Source organism: Notothenia coriiceps, unplaced genomic scaffold, assembly GCF_000735185.1.
Source record: "Notothenia coriiceps isolate Sejong01 unplaced genomic scaffold, NC01 NC01_scaffold00012568, whole genome shotgun sequence".
Lineage (NCBI taxonomy): Eukaryota > Metazoa > Chordata > Actinopteri > Perciformes > Nototheniidae > Notothenia > Notothenia coriiceps.
Window position 1 is genome coordinate 1,375,438 of NW_011345269.1, and position 18,036 is coordinate 1,393,473.

The window sequence follows — 18,036 nt, forward strand, 5'->3', positions numbered from 1 at the left end:
GGCTTGTTTTCATAGACCTGGTTGCTTATTTCTCTCAAATCTGGCAACAGAGTGGGCGCAGTGTCTAATTGTAGCAGTAAGCTAACGAGTACTGAAAGCTTTATTTTGTTTTGATCCAATGCTGCACAACTGAACTGATCCAATGCTGCTGTGAAAGAAAGAAGCTATATCCATGTTGGATAGAATATCCAATTTAAATAAAAAAATAACCTTAAGGGACAACTTGAATGCTTTTTTTTCTCTTAATGCATTGCATAAAGACCGGATCGGGAAAAATCGGTATCGGCAAATTGTCAAAATCAAATGATCGGAAGCAAAAAAAGGTGATCGGGACATCCCTAATAGACAGTCTATCTTTAGTGATCTTTAGTTTTCTATTGTTAGTGGTATAAAAATATATGTGTGGATGCGTTGACCTCTAATTTATCACATTTGTGTACCTCCAGTACTTCTCACTTTGTGTTAGTGTGAGGCAGCGCTGAGAGATAACAAGTGGAAGAGCTTCACGATACAGATGGTTCTCTCTCACAAAATGTGTCTCCACCCGTACAGTAACCCAGGACAGGAGTGCTGATGGATTTCTACCATCTGTGTCACACCAGTTTTTCAAAGTTACTGAACTCAAACCCTTGATGAATTATCTTAATAATCTTTCACCAAGTTAATGAAGATGGACAGTCAAAGCCTTTCAAATGTTTAGTTCTTGAAGACTTTTGAAAGTGTTTACAAAAAAATGTTTTCCCCATCCCGACAGCAACATATGAAATACTAAAATGTCGGCTGCTCCACCCTGTCCAATAATCTGGTTCTCCCTGACAGTTTGCAGCTGGGTGTGCTCCTCACCACACCCCAGCTGAGAAGATGGCTGTCACTGAAGAAAGTGACTGTTTGTTTACATGCACAAAATATGAATACTTTATTAGAATCAATACTCCATCCAAGCTGTTTGCATGTCTGCTCAAAATAAACTAATATCCTATTAACATGCAGCCGTGCATACTCAAATTGACAAACATCACAAGACGGGGTTTCTTTTTTCCGTGCATATCCAAAAAGCAGTTTAAGTCTTCACCAGAATGGGGGTGTGTTCCAGATATCTGGCTTTCCTATTTGAGGCAGGCTCCTCTATTTCAATGGAGTAGATTGACAGAGCTGAATGTAAACAGATAAGGGGCAGTGTGTCGCAAAGTTAAAGTTCCAAAACATTCCTGATTAAACTTTTGCATTTCGGAGGGGTCCAACACTGGATGGGTTGTTGCGGGGGTGGAGGTGCTGCCGTACGGACATTTATTGTTTATTATTGACATGTTTGTGTAAGCTGACTGGTTTTCTATTTATTTATTTTTTGTTTGTCTGTTTCTTCTGTCTGTGAGGGATTGTGTTTGCCCTGGTGTTAAGCAGTATTCACATTGTTACTCTACCTATTGTTCTATAAAGTGAACATTTGTTTACCTACTTTTGATACATGCTCTGATAGAATAACTGCATGCTGCTGAAAAAAACCCAATAAACAAATGTGACAAATATTCATGATCAAAGCCTCTCCACACCTGAAAAGCATCTGCATATTGCACTTTTTAAAAATTGGAATATGGTACATTCCTTCCCCTCACACTGAAACCAGAGCATTAACACGTTTGCACACAACCTGCAGGCTGTCACACTGGTTATTCTGTCTGCTAACACTGCATGATGATGAAGGAGATCCAGCGTCACTGATGCAAGCTGCAGACTTCAGGGTTCACTACGAGTCTGTGTGATAATGTAGTTCACCTCAAATACCTGAGCAGGTCCCATTTCTACACTCTGTATTAACAGTGTGTGTGTGTCGCTATCTGTACCTATAGAACTGCACTGTCCACACACCACCTCTGAAAGCATAGGATGGTTTTCCCTGTGAGCAAACTGTATTCTCTTTGTCCTTCAGTAGATCAGGAGCCGACCTCTGTCACTAACGGCTCGGTTCATGTTGAATACAAACAGTGGGAGAAGGAGTAAGGCTGCTGCTGACTCAGCTGGATATTGACAAACGATACACTGATTGAAATGTGATCCTTCAGGACCACTTCCTCTTTTTAGTTAGTTTTTTAACAGCAGAGATTTCAGTTAGATGTTAGAATATGGATTTAAAAGTATGTTTGGAATTTAAAAAAATGTAATCAATAATAGAAAACCGTTATTTTACATATACATGTTTTCTCCTTTTTGCTGGATGGACCTCCTCATCTCAGGAGAAGTTATTACAGTATGTTGAGAAAAAGAAGCTTGATTAAATAATAACCGAAATAATTTGTATTGCTTATTTTGGAACATTTGTATTCATGTTAAAGAGTTATTTCTTTTATTACTCAAAATGCATGTATGTCTGGTTTGATATGTAATTGTTTAGATATCCCTCTCAAAAGCAATTTGTTTTCATTTTTGTCGATACCTCATTGTGATCAAGTGATGTCTGTGGAGGATTTCTAGAAGGATTTGGTGGCTTTCAATGAACACAGCAAAAACAAATCAAAGTCAAACTGCTGAAGTCCGGCCGGCTACTTTTGCAACTTATTAATGCCAATTCTCATGAGCGGCCATTGTTCTCTTGCTTTGCAGCTCTAGATAAATGAAATCCTGATCTGGGCTAATGGATGAATAACTGCAGCATGTTCACTTCCTGCTTACCGCCTGTCTGTCTGTCCTGCTGGTTTCCTCGCTGACTGCAGGGACTTCACTTTCATGCCACTCCTCCTCTTCCTCTTCCTCCTCCTCCGTTCTGCTCTCTGCAGGAGGTGCGATGCTCGGCTCCTCGCTGAACGCCGCCCAGGACTCCTCCTCCTCCACCTGCTGATCCCCGAAGGCGCTCCACCCTGCGTCCGCCTCCCCGTCTGCGGCTTCTGCAGCCGAGCTGAAGTTACCAAAACTGTCGCTGACGGGGAAGTCTGCAAACTTGCCTCCATCCTCCTCCCCCACGGTTCCACTGGCGTGAAATTTGGGGGAGTTAAAGTCTCCAAAGTCATCCTCCACCTCCTCCACCTGCTGCTCCACCTCCTCCACCTCCTCCGTGTTTGTAGCTTCCTGAGCAGGAGCAGGACTCTCCGTCCGGCTCGGCTCCTGCTGCACGTCCAGCTGTTCAAAGTCTGCAAAGCCCTGACCGCTGAATGAGCCGGCGTCTCCAAAATCCCCGAAGTCCTCGTCCTCGGCCAGCTGGCTGTAGTCGGCGGGCGTGGCGGCGGTCTCCCCCAGGAGCGGCAGAGAGGGCACCGAGCCCGTGGTGCTGATGTCCCCAAACTCCTCCAGAGCTTCTGTGGAGAGCGGCCGACCCAACGATGTCTCCGTCTCCGTTTCTGTCTCCATCTCGTTCCCGGAGCCCTTCCCGTCAGACTGTCCCTCCTCAGCGTCCGGAGAGAGGTCGTCTTCACTGCCTCCGTCTCTGGAGTCGTCCCCGTCGGCTACATCCACCCCGTTCAGGGTGAGGGGTCTGTTAGTGCAAACTGCCTCCGAGGCCTCCTGTGCAAAAGCTACGTCTCTTTGTTCAGAGTCAGAGTGGGGGCCCCGGTCCGTGTTGCACGAGCCGTCCGGGGCCTCAGCGGGAGCAGGGTCAGAGTGGGGGCCCCGGTCCGTGTTGCACGAGCCGTCCGGGGCCGCAGGGGGACCAGAGTCAGAGTGGGGGCCCCGGTCTGTGTTGCACAAGCCGTCCGGGGCCTCAGCGGGACCAGGGTCAGAGTGGGGGCCCCGGTCCGTGTTGCACGAGCCGTCCGGGGCCTCAGCGGGACCAGAGTCAGAGCCACACGTGTCAGGTCCAGTTCTGTTTGTGTCCCTGTCCTCTGATGTGTTTTCCGGCTCCATATTAAAGTGCTCCTCGTGGCAGGCAGCCTCCGCCAACAAGCTGCCTCCCGGGGGATTGTCAGAGTCCTCGTTTGCCGTCTGGCTGCGGTGTCCTTCAGGATTGGAAAAAGCAGCAAAGTCTGCAAAATCATCCTCGGCTGGGATGCTGCCCGTGTCCTCAGTTGACGTTGCTTTTTTACAAGAGTGGACAGAATCCTGCGCGGAGGGGCTTCCCTGCACATCGAAGGTTGCAAACCCGTTTGTTAGCACCTCAGAGCCTCCGCCGTTACAACCAGCCGGCTCGCTGCCAGCTGTGTCGCTCACGGAGAAATCCACAGAGCCCGAGAGGACCTTTTTAATCTCAGTTCTTTCTGAGGGGCCCAGGTGGCTCCCCGGCACAACGCCATTAGCCTTGGACAGCTCGTTGTTGTTGTTGTGGGTGCCGTTAGAGGAGCTGTGGCTGAACGCCGTCACCCCCCTGCTGTTCAGGAGCTCAGGAGGGGAAGTGGCGCTAAAAGCTTCATTCTGGTTAAAAGTGGCCGGGGTTTCGAATTCTGTGAAGCTGATGCTGTGAGGGACGTTGGAGAAGGTGTCGAAGTCTCCAAACTCGTCCTCCTCCTCGGCGCCGTCCTCCATCGGGGGCGGGGACGAGCTGTACAAGCGGATCACATCGGGCTCCATGATTCTCTGGCAGTCAACGAATCCTCCTGGCTACACCTGCAAGAGACAACTTTAGTTTAGTTTGTTTATAGTGTCGTGGACCGTCCCCATCGATCAACTGTCACACCAAACAGTAAATGGGGCAGTTTTAGCAAACATTGCTCATTTCCAGCTGTTGTCTCTCCGGCCAGATGATAACACACACCTTATTAAAATCACAACACAGCATTAGTTATAAAGAAAGGATGAAAGACAAGTAGAGAACATCTTTATACTACATATATGTCACATATAGCACATCACAATCACATGACAGAGACGAGGGGTCCATGATCACAACATGTAACACACACGTCACACGCCATATCAACACAGAACAGGCCTCATCAGAAACAAAGTGTGTCACAGAGGAGAATAAACCCCATCAACACAGGGAGTGAACTCGGCTGGAGCTCCAGGGCCGATTATCGTGATGTGTGGTTTGAGACGAAGCAGAAATTGAATTACGGAACCACTTATAGGGGGACCGAATGGCGTCACGTTGACAGTAATGAAGTGGTAATGAGTGATGTGATGTGTAAAGTGAGAGTGCTGTAAACAAACAGTGAGAGACTATAAAGTATAATGTATTCACACAAGTTGTATCTATATTCATTTGATGTCTACTCTGCCTCGTCAACACTTACAAAATAATCTTGAGCTGACTGATTTTATATCTTTCACTAACCCTCTCTAATTGCATGTTTTCGACTGCCAACAAAATATCAAGTTATAACACGTGATGTTATCATCACTTCCTTTCTTTTGAATATGTCCTTGGAAACTTTTTGGGTCTGTAAAGTTCCTGGATGTGCTCCAAACGTGTTATCTTTGTGTGTGTTTGATGTTAGTCCATTGTGTATATTAGATTAGAATAAAAACAATCCACTGTTAAAATAAAAAAGAATGAAAGAATGTTGTCTTTTGAAATGTGTCCATATTTTTCCATGAATCTAATAAAAAACAAGCTGAAGAATGTTTACACGCTGGAACTATTTGTTGTAAATGGAAAATAAGAGTAGTTCAGAAATAATGACATGTCTTCAAAAACATGGCAGTGTTTTGGACATTTCATTATTTATACATGAAGAGTGCATGTTTTCCAGTGGATCACTTAGATCGATGCCAGAAAATGAATCCGTAACTATCTTTATGATCAGTTAATCATGTAAATCTTCTGTCAAGCACAAACACAACACATCCCAGTTTCTAAAATAGGAATTGCTTTTCTAAATGTCAGTTTAATATTTTGAGGTTTTAGAAAATGTAAAAAGGTTGCTTTGGTCTCTAGGAATAGCAATCAACAACTTTTTCCTAACAATTTGTAAAGGGAAATGTTAAAAATAATCATTTGAAATAGTCAAAATTATTCATTTGAAAAAACCACAAGGTGCCGGTACTTTTTTCAAAAGTACACATTTCTTTCATAAAGATAGGAAATTACAATCCTGTATGACCCAAAGGTATCTGATATAAAAGTTATGATTTCATGAGACACGCAGACCGGAGTTTCTTCCTACTTTGACTTCTAAATGAAGGAGGAACTCTGTTGGCATTCCCATACAGAGGCGGCGTCTGAAATGTGTGTTTGCTTTGTTGGCCTTATCTCATTGAATATCTGGCAGCAGGTACGTCTACACCCAGCCCCGGCAGCGCTGACTAGGACTACAGATATGCAGGTCCAGAAAGACAAGTTAGCTACAAAGGCTTTCGGGGAAAGAAAACACATAAATATGTTACCCGTAGCTCCTTTGTTACCAAGGAAACTGATGTGCCTCCATCACAATTTAAGCATGTAATTTGTCCTTCTGCTGTGCTGTACTCTCTGAACCTCTCAGAAGACAGTCCAAAATAAGCCACAATGTAAGTGACAATGTTAGCAGTGGTGGAAAGAAACTAAGTATAGTAAGTTAAATACAACTTTAAAAGTACTTTTACTGGTGCAACTCCTTTTTCTGAAACTGTATACTTCACCTCGACGACATCTGAGACACAAATCTACAATTGAATGCACTCTTACAAGTCACTTTGCAGATTCAGTTTAAACATCTTAAATCAACTAATAAATTGTGATATCATATTAAAATGGTTAAGACAGGTTGACATAGCACTCCATAAATGAATTCACATGATTATTATCGAGTAAAAAACATATTACTCTAATAGGCCAATTGCATGGTGGGTTTCGAGTGTATTTCCATGCTAAAAATGTTCATTTTAAATGCAGGAACAAAGTATTTATACACAGTGGTATTGCTATTTTTATTTGAGTGAAATGTCGGAGCACTTGTTCCACCACTGCTGTTTGGTTAAAGCAGCTGTTTTAGACCAGCCCTTTAAACTAAAGTTAATATTTAGCAAACTCAAAATGTTATCTATTGAGACGATCTGTCGCCGTCATTACAAGGTTTGCATCTTTTGACAATTGTTTATTTCAGAATCCACAAACTCAAAATCAACCACTTTAGGCAATTTCTCGAGTTTGACACATTTTCGCCTACTTGCCTTAGGTTATAATTGAAACTAGGTGAAGACGGCTCTAAGCTAAATCGGTTGGCATCTAGCTGAGCAGACTAAAAGGATAATGCTAACGTTTGCTCAGTATAAACCTGACAGCTCAGAGGAGTTATGTAGATTTAAAAACGACTAACCTAGGATTAACCTAACATGAAGCTAACAGCTATGTTAGCTTTAACTAGGAGGCATCTAATTAAACTACAAGGCCGAGACAGTTCGCAGAGATGGGGTGTAACGGGTGCTAACCTAGCTTAGCATGCTAATGTATGAGCGATGTTACCAGTTAACGGCAGAGATTGGGTGTAACGGTTGCTAGCTTAGCTTAGCATGCTAATGAACGATAGCGATGTTAACGTGTCATTAGTTTGTCGCCCCTTTGCCGTGACGTTTATATGGATAAACAGGGTGATCACACACATATAAATACGATATAAAAGCAACACCATGACATATGAGTAGATGAGAAGTCCAACACCTCGGATAACTACGCAGCTAGCGACAACAACAAGCATCTTCCCTGAGCTTTAGCTGTAGCTTCAGCCTCCTCATCCGGCTGGGTTTGACAGCAGGTGTCTTTAGAGAGAAACAGGTGAGCTCACCGTGAGATGTCCTCCGCTGATGTCCATGACTCAGGTAAAGCCGGTGCCGTCCATAAGGTGTCAGATTTGGGCCACCTGAGGAGTGCAGGACGGCTGAAAGTGAAGCAGAAACTGAAGGTTGAGTCAGCCGGTGCCGCTGCTGCTGCTACCCTGCCTCAATATCACCCAGCATGCACCGCGGTGACAGGCTCTTTCTGCTGGCTCCTCCAAAACTTTCCATGTTTAACAGGTACTTCAGTTCAGACAGAAAATCACAGATTTCACAGAAAAACACTTTGGTCAAACAACGTGGACTAATATTGCACTGAATCACAGGTCGTTAACATCTAAGCTCCATTAAATATATATATATGTTTAAGTCACAGTCTGCACAAGGCACCAACAAGATGTCATTGTCTTGTTGATTGGTTAAAAGTTGAGCAGATGTTTTAAAACCACATTTTATTTTTTATATTCAGAATATTTTAGTCAAATATCTGAAAATATTCCCAAAAACACCTGGAAAAAATACAAAAATATCTGCTTAATTGCAATTAAAATATCAATAAAGACATTGTCCAAAACATTATTAAAGCATCTAAAACAAATGGTTTAATATACAATAAAATCCTAACGTTTGCATACATTGAGCCTGTTTTTTAATGATTCACAATCAATATTTAAAGTTGTTATTTATTTGTATTTGATGAAATGTTGTACTCCACTTCGTATTGATATTCTTACAAAAAAGTAAATACAAAAATAACAGTGGTTTTTAATGGATGTGAAACACACACAGTATATCTCATATAGATATTCATATATTTAAATATGGATGGCAGCAGGACATCCCACTGTGTGGTTTGAGGTAGTCATCAAATCACAGAGGCCTCATATCTTCATGGTTTGTTTACTCATAAAAACAGTCCTACCCAAAGCCTCAATGGCCTTTAGTTAACCCCATTATTTTCTGTTTACTTTCATGCTACACATATTGTATTTTATGATATTTACAGTTGTAGTAGTTGTGGTCTATGGGCTGAACATCTGTTATAGAAGGAGCTTAATTTCCAACATTGCACTGCTATAGAAAGGAGAAGTAGCAAAACACATTTTATTCTTCCCCCCTAAAATAAACAAAATCAGTTGAAGTTTAAACTGTATTAAGAATATTTCCGGGGGAACTGAAGCCTATATCTACTCTCTTTAAAGCCACTAAACTATTTTCAGAAACACAGTAGTTTTACTTTGCGGAAAATGGAAGTGGCCGGTCTACCGCTTCCTCAATCCTTAATTAAATGTGTGTTATTGTGTGTGTTGAATATGAACTTACCCGTAAAACAACTAACTGACAAAACGGAAAAACCAAAATAGGATTTTATAAACGCTCTGGAAACACATTTTTTAGTCTGGGTGTTGTTTTCACACAGTCACACATGCCCGTTTTCAAACTGTTTCAGTCGATCAAAAACATTTGTCACAAATTGAGGCAACTGTTTTCTGTAAATTAAATATTTGTACAAAAAAAGCCAGGAGTGAATGCAGAGTTTGTTCAGAGGAGGAGAAAACTGTAATTGTGCGTCTCAAAACATGGAAGTTGCTGATCTTACACTTCCTTGATCAGTCAGTCTGTTAATGTGTGATCATAAAACATTTTTTTCAACACTTTTTTTCCCCCATATTCAACATTTTGTACAAAAAGGTCCACAGTGAATACAGAACATGTTCAGATGAGGGGAGTCATGGCAGTTTGAGCTCAACAGAGTCTGTTTGAAATCTTCTCAAATGTTCAGCAGTGCAGTGTTTTCCTTCAGGCCAGTTTAGTGATAGCGACGCTACCTTTGATCCACAACGTGTCAATGTCTCTGAGTGACGTCAACCTGTGCTGAAAGTCAAACAGCTTCTGTCCGTCCACAAACACACGAAAGCGACTTTGTTCACAGTGAATCTCAATCTGGGAGGAGACAGAAAGTGGAAGTTAGGTTAATTTTGGTGTCTATTGTTTTTGTGTGTTTTTGGCAGTTCTAAATGAATCTACGATACGATACGATAACACTTTATTGGTCAGATCAAGTCTGAAATGTGACTTGCATAACAGCAGCTCCATGTGTAACATCAACATGGACAAATATCAAGACACAACACATGAAAAACAAACAACAATATATATCCTTTATTTAACCAGATAGGCAGCATGAACAAAGTTACAACAGATAAAACACAGAGGAATACAGGCAGAGGAATACAGCTTTGAAACACAAATGAAATGCCAGTCAATATGCAAAATAAAAGAAACTATTAAAAAATCTTTAAAAACTGGCAAAATGTAAAACGACTTCAATTAAGGGATATACGAGCAATCACATCGACCAATGGTTTCTTGTTCTCTGTCCTTTAAGATGGACCTGAACTCCCCCAAGGTGATACAATCTGAGAGTTTCAGCTCCTTCTGTACTTTATTCCAAGAAGAGGTGGCAGCATATTTAAAAGCTGTTTTACCCAGTTCTGTTCTTTAGGAACCAGCATCTGAATACAATCTTGGGAGAGCAGGCCTTATATACTTTCAATTTTACACATATATGTGCAAATGTAAGAGGGAACCAGCCCACGTAATGCACAATGTTAATCAGTATCCAATCTCTTTAGGCACTGACATAGGCAACACACATTTAACATCACAGCACAATCAGTGAGAGAAAAGCTGCTCAAAGAGCCTTCAGCGGGCATTTGATCTGGATTCAGCTCTGTGTTTACTGAGAGGACAGACTGGAGCACAAAGGATGCTTCAGTCTGACTTTGAATCGGTTCCTGCAATTGACATCTGTCATTTTCCTTGCATTAAAAAAGTTAGCAGCTGCCACATGAAGACTATATATGAGAGTTGTGTGAGGTACCTTGAAGGGCAGTCCTCTGATGAAGGGGAAGAAAGGCACGACTCTCTCGGTTTCTCCCCAGGATCCGGACTCACAGGCTTGCCGCAGGATCTGTCGGTCCTTGAACCTCACACAGAGCTCCAGAGCCACGTCCACAGGAGGCTCGCCCCCTGTTCCCTGACCACACGTCAGGGCGAAGTAAAACCTAACAGAGGGATAAATACGAGCCATAAATCTGACAAGGATCTGACTTTATAATTGATTCTAGGAAGGCCTAAACAAAATCAGAAGGGAGGATCTAAGATAGCTTAAACAAAAACATTTTTTATTTTTTTTAAAACAGCTATTGTTACTATAATTATTATTTATTTGTATTTTGTTATTTTTCACTAGAAATATCTGCCATCTACTTTGGGTAACCCAGCAGCACAATATTGTATTTGAGAGCAACAGAAACAAATACAACCAAAGTAGATGGCAGATATTTCTAGTGAAAAATAACAAAATACAAATAANTAACTGAACCATCATGCATTACTGGTTTTTACATTAACTTGTAAGCAAATGTATGTTCACCCAGTGTGGAACCTTGTTTCCTTAGGATAAGTTCAAAGTAACCAAATGGAAAATGTATAATTAATAATATAGTTTATATAAATTAGTTAATATAAGATGAATAATCTCTATTCATTCAATAAAAACACTTGAATGTAAGTTTGATAAACCACAATATTAATTAGATAATCACATTTTCGCTTGTTAACTGTCGTATCAAGTGCATAACGTTTGTTCGGCGTGAACAGGAAGGCGGTTTCAATGTTGAAGGACAGATGAAAATAAAGGACATAGATTTGTGGTTAAAATGCTGCAGCAACAGCAAAGAAACATGAAGACAAATAGAAAAAGAAGCAGATTTCTCTCTCTCATTTATTATTGAAAACACGCAGTGCAGCTACTTTGGAAAATGTGTTTCTTTTTATATTGCATGATGAAAGAAAATGTGTTTGCCATGAAGTGCTTTTTCTTTTTATACCAACAATGTTTTACACTGGTCAGGAGGCACTTCACTGAATACATATTAGATAGGGGATACATCATTTAAGAAAAAGGTTAGGGAAACACTGGTTAAAGGGGTAATAATTATTATTATTAAAAACTGCATAATGACTCAAATGTCAAATAGAGCGTCAGAGGCTTTTTCTTTGACGGAGCTCAGTCGTTGTTGTTTACCTCTTGTATACAGGCTTCATGTTCCAGCGAGAATTGATACATATGATATACAAGATCTGCGCCACAGTATTGCCCTCATACTACATTATTCTAGAAAATCCCCTGCATTTATTTGAAGTTTCAATCACAGTATATGTTTTATTTTTATGTAAACCACGTGACATTTTTTTATACCGAGCAAAACAACTAAGCGGTTTACGGGTTAAACATTGATTCATTTTATATTTTATTTTTCTATATTAAAACATACGAGTGAACGCCATTAACTCAACTTCTGCCGTTTGTTTGTGGTTTTTTTCTGTTGTAATTTATCTTTTAATGTATGGAAATGGAGCTGAAAGTGTTTTTTCAATGTATTTCATGACACTGCGGGCTTTGTCATTTTCTATAGATGGAGATGTTGTTTGCTTATTTATGTTTTTTCTACTCTGTTATTTTTATACAAACCAACAAAGGGGGTTATGTGTGTGCTTTCATAATAAAATATACAAAATGGTCACTGTTGTTGTTTCCTTGGCCTTTCTTTTGGTTAACAGGCTTTCTCACATGAGTCAAAGAGCTGACCTTAAAGGGCCCATGTCATGCTTATAAATGCATGTAAACGGTCTGCAGAGTCACTAACCCTCAAAGTACACCCTGGCCGTTTCTCAATCGCGAGGATGCTTGCTTGGTAGCACATGTCTTCCGAGTCACTTGCTTCCGAAGCTAGGCAAGAATCCTTCCTGACTTTCGGAAAACGAAGAGTGGAACAGGCTAGCAAGTGTGCAGGTGTGCGTCATATGAGAGGCCCCGCCTTACATTTTCCGCCACAGATTTGGGGAAATTGGTCCGTGTGCAAAGCATTGTGGGGATTTTAAGGACGCGAAGTCTACCCATGTGCAGCCTCGAAATTACCCCCAAACCAAGGACGCGGCCTCGGAGGAATTCCAAGTATGCTGGAGATTGGAACAGTCCTTCGGCAGCACTCAATGACGTAGCATCCTTGAAATATTGGCTTGGAAGCCAGTTTCCTCGAGATTGAGAAACGGCCCCTGTCTATGCTGCCCCAGAACGCCTCGTTGGAGATTTCTCTTTTTCCATTTCTTTCTTCCGGGAACCGCATGACGTCATGCAAAAATGGACCAATCCACGGAGCTCCTCACACACCAGGACCTTTACCGTACATTTTCAACTAACAGGGAGTCCCCATTGACTTGCATAGAGCTCCCTGGTTGGTAATAGACGAGTTGGGATTGCGGAGAAATGCTATCCGCGCAGATCCATGCTCACAGCGTTTTAAACCTTTTTCTTACTCAATATCAAGCCACACTTATTGATTTTTCTTCGCCTGTGAGTGTTTATGTGTGCTCAGGATAAGTTTCGCTGTGTCTCTGTATCGCCGACCCGGAAACCACACCAGTAAGCCAGCTCACTGAGCAGCGAGCCTCGCAACGTCCCGACCAATCAGAGCACACTGGGCTCACAGGGGGGGCAGGAGCTCCAACAAGCCGTTTAGGACAGAGAGTGAATACACATACTATATGAGATGCCGTGTGAGAAACGAATGTGAGTTTGGAAAATTGCACAATTTAAATCTATAGTAGACCTCAACAATGGAATTATGATCAGTAGAAATGGCCATGACATGGGACCTTTAAGATCGATTAGACATTTGTTTATGAGCTGTTGTAATTTGAGCAGTGGCGGCCGGTAAATACAGTCAGAGACATTTTTACATTTTGGCGAAATATTTTAAATTAGCGGTTCATAATTTTCTTTGGAAGCATGTGGCCTCTGTTGTTTCCTCTTCCTCCGGCTCGGCCCTTTCCTCTGACCTTGTGCTTCCTCCCATTCTCTTACAATCTCCCTCCACGGAAAATGAAAAGGAAAGTTGCTACCAGACAAGTTTTTGTAAATGAAATTAGAAACAGGGAAAATCTGTACTTAAAATAGAGAAGTTGAAGAGAAAGCTCCGTACCTCTGCTGCAGACTGGTAAGGTGAGTCTTTTTGGACACTAGGTGATACTTCTCTGGATTTCTGAGCATTCTTAAAGGAAGTTATTGTTAACCTCTAACGTGATACCTACAATTGGTAGAATTAAAGAAGCTTACCTAACGTTATTTAAAACAAGAAATTACCTAAGGAAGTAAAACCAACCTAAAATGATCCCTCTTGAAAGTCCTTCGTTTACAATCTTAAGTAAAAGTATGTATCGGCTAAATGTACTTAAAGTATGGTAGTTTACTCAACAGCAATGCATCATATTCTGTAAGGTCCTCATGTTTAAACTTCTCAGTTTTGTGACGATTCATTTTCCAACAGATCCAAGAGGCTTTTTAAATAGTTTATTTAGCTAAACAAGTGGGAGAATCTTCTGAACAAATGAAGAAACACTTCATCATCTGCTCACTTATTTGCGCTGTCAGAAAATGTGGTTGTATTTGCTTCTGAAATGTAATCAAATATAGGTATACGGTTGCATAAAATGGATACTCAAGTAGTGTATAAGTACCTTCAATGTGTAGGAAACTACAATACCAAATGTAACATATCTAGTTACAACCTTCCACTGCTTCAAAGTACTGGTAATAGTCTGTATGTAATATTATTATTAGGTTATCAACGCTGTGCACATGAGTTAAACAATAAACAGTAAGTATATACTCCAGTGGTGTAGTGGGGATTTTTTTGTCACTGACACCCACAGCTCGCCGTTGGGTCACGAGCGTGATGACGAATCATAATTTTTTAAGGAAATCGTTTTTATTTTTTGTTATAATTACTTACTACTGTGAAATGTATTATGTTTTCGTCATTATTACAACAAATACACACTTGCAACTGATAGCACTGGCAATTATTTTATATTTATTAGACCATTGAAAAAAAGATCATGCTCCAAATAAGTGGGGGTACGGCGTACCCCCGCGTCCAACGCCCACTACACCACTGTTAACTGTCATATCAACAGTATACACACATGTATTTATAGAATACACCATTTCAAATATAAGGGTTACCCTAGAATATACTATACCAAACTAATGCAACTAACATTTAAACATAGTGTTTTTTATTCATTATATGCGAAGTATTTTTATTTATTGTTTTGAAACTTAAATCAAAATCACAAATACTTTAATGAACACAGGGTAAATCGTTTTTTTGTGACAGTTGTTCCATTATAAAATGAATTACATTAAAAGATAAATAATATGTATAACAAAGAAGTCAGAATGTGCAGTAAAAGATCAAATAAACATAATAATTAAAGTAAAAATGTTCAATAAAAGATCAAATAAGACGTGTAAACATAAGAATTCAATTAAAAAGTCAAATAAAAGTCGAGTACCAGCATAAAGTACGAGTTAAATTTAAAGCTATTTAAAGATCAAAGGTTAAAAAAAACGGTTGCTCTGCTGAGAACAAACGCTTTCATATTTTTTGGTTTTGCCTGCAGTCACCGCCTCACAATGAGCTCTCTTGTTATTGACCTGAGAGAGAAAGGCATGCAGAGGGCAGTTGATTAACAGAGCAGTGTGTGTGTGTGTGTGCGTGCGTGTGTGTATGCGCGCGCGCGCGCGTGTGTGTGTGTGTGTGATGAGGCAGGTTGGAGCTTTTTTCCGTCAGAGTGGACGGAGGAATGCAGTCTAACTGGATCTGCAGCTCCTTTTTTTCCCTCTACTGTTTGTTTTCCTCAGATAAACAAAGATGGCGGACACACGACGTAGAGTGACAGAGCCGGGCAGAAAGGTGAGTTTAATTCAAACACACCTGAGAAACAGGAAGCAGCTGAGAGATTATGTAAAGTAACAAAAATGAGAGGAACCAGGGGGATAGTGTTTTATATTTCAGATTCACTGTTGGGATTACAGTTTTATTTCTGAGGTGTATATTAAACTAGTTGACAAACTTTTAAAATAATCTGTTGTCGTTGAAACTGCGTCATGCATGCCAGAAGAGAAACTGCAACGTCCGGTCATTGTTAACAAAATAAAAGCTCTGTCTGCATACTTATCTGGCAGTTTTTTTTAAATATATCTATGAAGTAATGATACAAGAATCCAATAAATTGAACTGTGGTCAATTGGTTCGAAATAAAGTATGTTTTCTTGGTGCTGGTATATTTGTTATTTTTGACACCTCGAGTTACAGCAAAAAATTTGTTTTGAAGGAACCCTCTAAACTTTTGGGGATTTGACGCAGCACGTGATGGTCACTCACAGGACATGTGATGTCACGCAGTTAATTGAGTTTGAGTTGCTAATAATTTCATTACGTTTTTAACTTTCTTGTGAAAAATAGTTTCACACTATGAATAATATTTGCATATAAGCATACACGTAATGTCTTTTTAAAAATAGGAAAATAGAGGAAAATATGTTTACATTCACCAGTTTGTTTTACTTGATTGAAAGATAATGCATTAAAAAATGATGTTATTTTAAATATGATTTATTTCTACATTCAATTAATGGGGTTTCGGATTATGTGTGGTAAACATAACATAAACAGATTAAAATGTACCACAAAGTTAATTCAACTGTTTTGAGAATATATTAAGGGCCAAATGCACTTTTTGATGTCTTTTATACATAAATATGTGTCCCCGGTGCGTCGGGGATCTCACGCAGCATCAAAAAATAAAACCCTCTCTCTTTTCCTCCGTACCCAAATCTTTTAAAAACAGGGGTACAACGGAGCTGATACAGATTTGCTGCCGATATGACGTAATGTCGGCAGCGGACCCACAGAAAGTTGCTATCAGAAACAATGCCTGACGTGTTTTGGACGTAATCTCGCCTTCGTTCTCGCTACCACTCAGAGCTAACCTGTACTGGAGAGCACATGTGTTTTAAAAGCAGGAAATAAAAAAAGGAACTCACCTTGTGATAAACCTGAGAAAAAGCATTTGAGCTCCATACTGTTTCAGAAATAATCCTTGATGTGGTTTAGAACAAGATGGCGTTTTATCACAGCAGAATTTAACTTTATCTCCGGTAGAATTCTGATCAGGCATTAGGCATTTTTTCAAGCTAAGGACCCAAAATCTGCGTTTCTCTTAACAGGGCTGCAAAAGAGTGGTTTGAGCAGTATGAGGCATGGCTACAATGGGTGATCTGTTTGTTATTTTAAGCAAAAAACTTCACAGACATGTTTTGTATAGGTATGGGCCTACAATATATTTTTCCAATATAGCATGATAGGTCCACTTTAAGACTATTAACCTTTACAATACAGAAAACTGTCAAATATGTGTATTTTCTTACTTTTTTAAATTTTCTATATTTGTATTTTATTTAATTGTTAAGTTGTACATGTTTTCAAACAATCCAAAAATGTCCATTTATATCTGGAAATGCAAAACAGTTTTTTTCACTTTTCAGAAATGGGTCGTTCCACAGAGAAGTCCACCTGATGAAAATAAACCGAGTGTTCGTCCTCCTGAAAAAGAAGCCGAGAGAAGTCTGGTAACTGTTTCTCCAAATTATAACTTTATTTTAATAATGTTAAGGTATGATTTCTTAAAATATGTTAACTTTATTTTAAAGAACAATACATATACAGTGGAGGAAATAAGTATTTGATCCCCTGCTGATTTTGCAAGTTTGCCCACTTACAAATAAATTAACAGTCTATAATTGTAATGGTAGGTTTATTTTAACAGTGAGAGTAAGAAAATCAAAAAGACAATCCAGAAATTGACATTATATAAAAGATAAAATTTGATTTGCATTAAACTGTGGGAAATAGCTTGTACAACTGTATCTCATGTATCCTCAAATAAAGGATGTTAAATAAAATAAAATGTTTCAGTAAATACATGTATTTGAATTTATCCAGTGCATCCATTTTTTTATGTCATGTTCCCATTTTCTCTGTTTGACACTTACATTTTTGTCTTTTATATAATACAAAGTCACATTGATAGTATTTTCCTTTGTTTGATGTAAATGTTTTGTGTGCAGGCGGTTCCTTTCAGAGGTCACATCACAGGAGGGATGTCTCCGGGGAAGAAGGTCGTCATGGTCGGGGTCGTAGACTCTCGTCCTGACAGGTACAAATTAATCTAATCTAATCTTGCATTTATTAATCCATCTCCTTCCTTTGGTATCAATACTAACAGTGTGGATATGCAGAGAATGGATCTGAATGATTTTGAAGGACTCCTGAGATGCATCTCACTTTGGTTAAATGGATTCCTTGCGTCCCTCACTTGCGTTGTTTCCCTGCGACTAGTCCCTCCCACCAGGAAGAAGCTAGGGAGGAACTTGCTCTCCTTATGATTTGTTTCTGTTGCTCTCAAATACAATATTGTGCTGCTGGGTTACCCAAAGTAGATGGCAGA

At 40.0% G+C, this 18,036-nt stretch overlaps 3 protein-coding genes across 5 annotated transcripts in view; 1 reads left to right on the top strand and 2 right to left on the bottom strand.

Annotated features, from left to right (window-relative positions):
* LOC104947465 (aftiphilin-like) overlaps positions 1-7,805 on the bottom strand; it is a 14,774-nt gene extending 6,969 nt beyond the window's left edge. Inside the window, exons 1-3 of the mRNA XM_010773476.1 lie at positions 7,626-7,805; positions 2,668-4,527; positions 1,457-1,489 (exon numbers count right to left, since the gene is read on the bottom strand). Coding sequence (XP_010771778.1) covers positions 1,457-1,489; positions 2,668-4,491 — 1,857 coding nt within the window. The 5' untranslated portion in view covers positions 4,492-4,527; positions 7,626-7,805. The remainder of the gene's footprint in view (positions 1-1,456; positions 1,490-2,667; positions 4,528-7,625) is intronic.
* A 1,348-nt stretch (positions 7,806-9,153) lies between these two features.
* On the bottom strand, positions 9,154-10,806 carry LOC104947409 (galectin-related protein-like). Its single transcript, XM_010773407.1, has 2 exons — positions 10,499-10,806; positions 9,154-9,558 (listed from the first exon to the last, which is right to left on the bottom strand). The coding sequence occupies exons 1-2, from the start codon at positions 10,706-10,708 to the stop codon at positions 9,415-9,417; spliced, it is 354 nt and encodes a 117-aa protein (XP_010771709.1). The 5' UTR covers positions 10,709-10,806; the 3' UTR covers positions 9,154-9,414.
* Positions 10,807-13,370: 2,564 nt separating this feature from the next.
* Positions 13,371-18,030, top strand: LOC104947408 (galectin-related protein-like). Of its 3 annotated transcripts, none has more exons than XR_798561.1 (4): positions 13,371-13,679; positions 15,389-15,440; positions 17,075-17,158; positions 17,657-18,030. XR_798561.1 is itself a non-coding variant. In XM_010773406.1 (3 exons), exons 1-3 carry the CDS (start codon positions 15,399-15,401, stop codon positions 17,759-17,761), a joined length of 231 nt encoding a protein of 76 aa, XP_010771708.1. In that variant the 5' UTR covers positions 14,944-15,398; the 3' UTR covers positions 17,762-18,030. The 3 variants fall into 3 exon arrangements, 1 of the variants encoding a protein (XP_010771708.1); XR_798560.1 differs by having other exon boundaries at positions 13,373-13,684; XM_010773406.1 differs by lacking the exon at positions 13,371-13,679 and having other exon boundaries at positions 14,944-15,440.
* Positions 18,031-18,036: the final 6 nt, after the last annotated feature.

Excerpts from the sequence above, each read along its gene's own strand:
- LOC104947408 (XM_010773406.1), top strand. The coding sequence starts at position 15,399 with ATGGCGGACACACGACGTAGAGTGACAGAGCCGGGCAGAAAG. Across the intron at positions 15,441-17,074 it reads TGACAGAGCCGGGCAGAAAG|AAATGGGTCGTTCCACAGAG; the intron begins GTGAGTTTAATT and ends TTCACTTTTCAG. Across the intron at positions 17,159-17,656 it reads AAGAAGCCGAGAGAAGTCTG|GCGGTTCCTTTCAGAGGTCA; the intron begins GTAACTGTTTCT and ends TTTTGTGTGCAG.
- LOC104947409 (XM_010773407.1), bottom strand. The coding sequence starts at position 10,708 with ATGGCTCGTATTTATCCCTCTGTTAGGTTTTACTTCGCCCTGACGTGT. Across the intron at positions 9,559-10,498 it reads TCAGAGGACTGCCCTTCAAG|ATTGAGATTCACTGTGAACA; the intron begins GTACCTCACACA and ends GTCTCCTCCCAG.